Below are 2,056 nucleotides of genomic sequence, written 5' to 3' on the forward strand. Positions count from 1 at the left end.
CAGTCGGGGTAGAGGGCTGGGCGTGCTCGTGGCGGTGGCGTAATTCTTCGCCCTCTTTGCGTCTCCTCTCCTCCGCCTCAGTTGGGGGCGGGTCGGGAGAATGGCTTCGGAGATGGAGTCGTCGCTCGAGGCAAGCTTCTCCTCCAGCTGCACGGTGTCCGGGGGCTCGGGGTGCCTGCCTCCGGCCCGCTCCCGCATCTTCAAGATCATCGTGATCGGCGACTCCAATGTGGGCAAGACGTGCCTGACCTACCGCTTCTGCGCCGGCCGCTTCCCCGACCGCACCGAGGCCACTATCGGGGTGGATTTCCGAGAGCGAGCGGTGGAGATTGATGGGGAGCGCATCAAGGTGAGCGGATGGGGGACTGTCAGGGAGAAGGACGCCCCGCGTGACAAGTGTCCCAACCCCTCCGTGGGCTGATTTCTGGCCCGCTGCAGAATTTTTTTTTCTTACGCTGATGTAGAGATTGGAAGAATTTATATACAGCAAAATTCTAAGGCATGTTCCTCCAACTTTGATGTGCATGCGATTTGCCTGGGAATCTTGTTTTTTTTTTTTTTTTTAAATGCACATTCTGATTTGATAAGCCCCCCAAATGACGCAGATGCAGCGAGTCCGTGGACCACTCTCTGAGTATCAAGAATGTAGAGAGTATTTACTGACTCATTGGCTGTGTCTCATATGCTGGGTGGGAGTCAGTGAAATACGACCGAAGGAAAAGCAGTGAAATTTATCAAGCAGAGGAAATCCATTATATAAACGTTACTTATTGAGCATTCATTCACGCACTGCCCAAAGTATTGTGGAAGTAAAGCCTGTTGCCTTTGAGGAAGTACTTAGATAATTCCACACAGTTTTGCTACAGGAGTTTCTGTATGACAATGATTTGTTTGGAATAATCCATTTTCCCACAAAAAACATTCTGTGTATGGTAATTCCTAGTTGGGTGCCAAAGGGTATCTTTTTTTTTTTTTTTTTTTTTTTGACATTGCTGGAGATGGAACCCAGGGCCTGGTGCATGCTAGGCAAGCACTCTACTACCACTGAGCTACATCTCCAGCACTTTTTATAGAGAGAGTGTTACCCTAAGTTGTCCAGGCCAGCCTGAACTTGTGATCCTTCTGCCTCAGCCTGCCAGGTAGTTGGGATTGATTAGAGACCTGTGCCACTGTGCCCTGCTGGAAACCGCATCTCAATGCCAACCCAGATCCTCTCTCAATTCTTTTTTACCTTTAAGTCATTACTGGTGGCTCCTGATACTGGGTCACTGAGTAATATTAGAGATGGTATTAGGTCTGAGGAGGGCTAGGGTCCTGAGGGGTTGGAATGAGGGCACTGGTGCCTGAGGATCAATGACAAGGCTGAGACCTCCTGACGGTATACACCTTAGACACACTTCCTTTCAAACGCCCATTAAATACCACTTAATATCTCTCCTTAGGACATAGGGAGCACAGGAACTGCCCTGCCTTCCTTACTCTATAGATTTTACTTTCTGCTTTAAATTGGTGGTCAGCTTTACCTCAGGCCACTTGGAGATGGGTGGGAACAGGCTTTCTTGGGTCATCTTGCCCTTATATCCTTGAGGCAAGCACAATTGGTTTTTCAGTTCCCTAATTACTGCCCTATCCCACCCGCAAAGGGCTTTTACTGTTAATAATAGTAAAGGAGAAATAGGCTGAGGTAAAAGAAATCAACCTTTCTGTAGCCCCCTTTGCTTTTGTTTGTTTGTTTGTTTTGTTTAAACCAGGGATTAAACCCAGGGGTGCTCAACCACTGAGCCACATCCCAAGCCCTTTAATTTTTTTCTTTTTTTTTTTTAATTTTGAGACAGGGTCTCACTAAGTTGCTTAGAGCCTCGCTAAGTTGCTGAGGCTGGCTTTGAACTTGCAATACTTCTGTCTCAGTCTTGGAGCAGCTGGGATTACAGGCGTGTGCCATTACCCCTGGCTGTCTTTTGCTTTTTAATTGTACAATAATTTTTTATTATCCAGTAGTGCTTGCCTAGCATGCATGAAGCCCTGGGTTTAATTCCCAGCACTGCAAAAAAAAAAA

At 47.3% G+C, this 2,056-nt stretch overlaps 1 protein-coding gene across 1 annotated transcript in view; it reads left to right on the forward strand.

Annotated features, from left to right (window-relative positions):
• Window positions 1-6: 6 nt before the first annotated feature.
• The window catches only part of Rab33b (RAB33B, member RAS oncogene family), a 24,839-nt gene continuing 22,789 nt past the window's right edge, over window positions 7-2,056 (forward strand). Inside the window, exon 1 of the mRNA XM_015479052.2 lies at window positions 7-349. Coding sequence (XP_015334538.1) covers window positions 101-349 — 249 coding nt within the window. The 5' untranslated portion in view covers window positions 7-100. The remainder of the gene's footprint in view (window positions 350-2,056) is intronic.

The sequence above is a fragment of the Marmota marmota genome, unplaced genomic scaffold (genome assembly GCF_001458135.2).
Source record: "Marmota marmota marmota unplaced genomic scaffold, marMar, whole genome shotgun sequence".
Taxonomy (NCBI): Eukaryota; Metazoa; Chordata; class Mammalia; order Rodentia; family Sciuridae; genus Marmota; species Marmota marmota.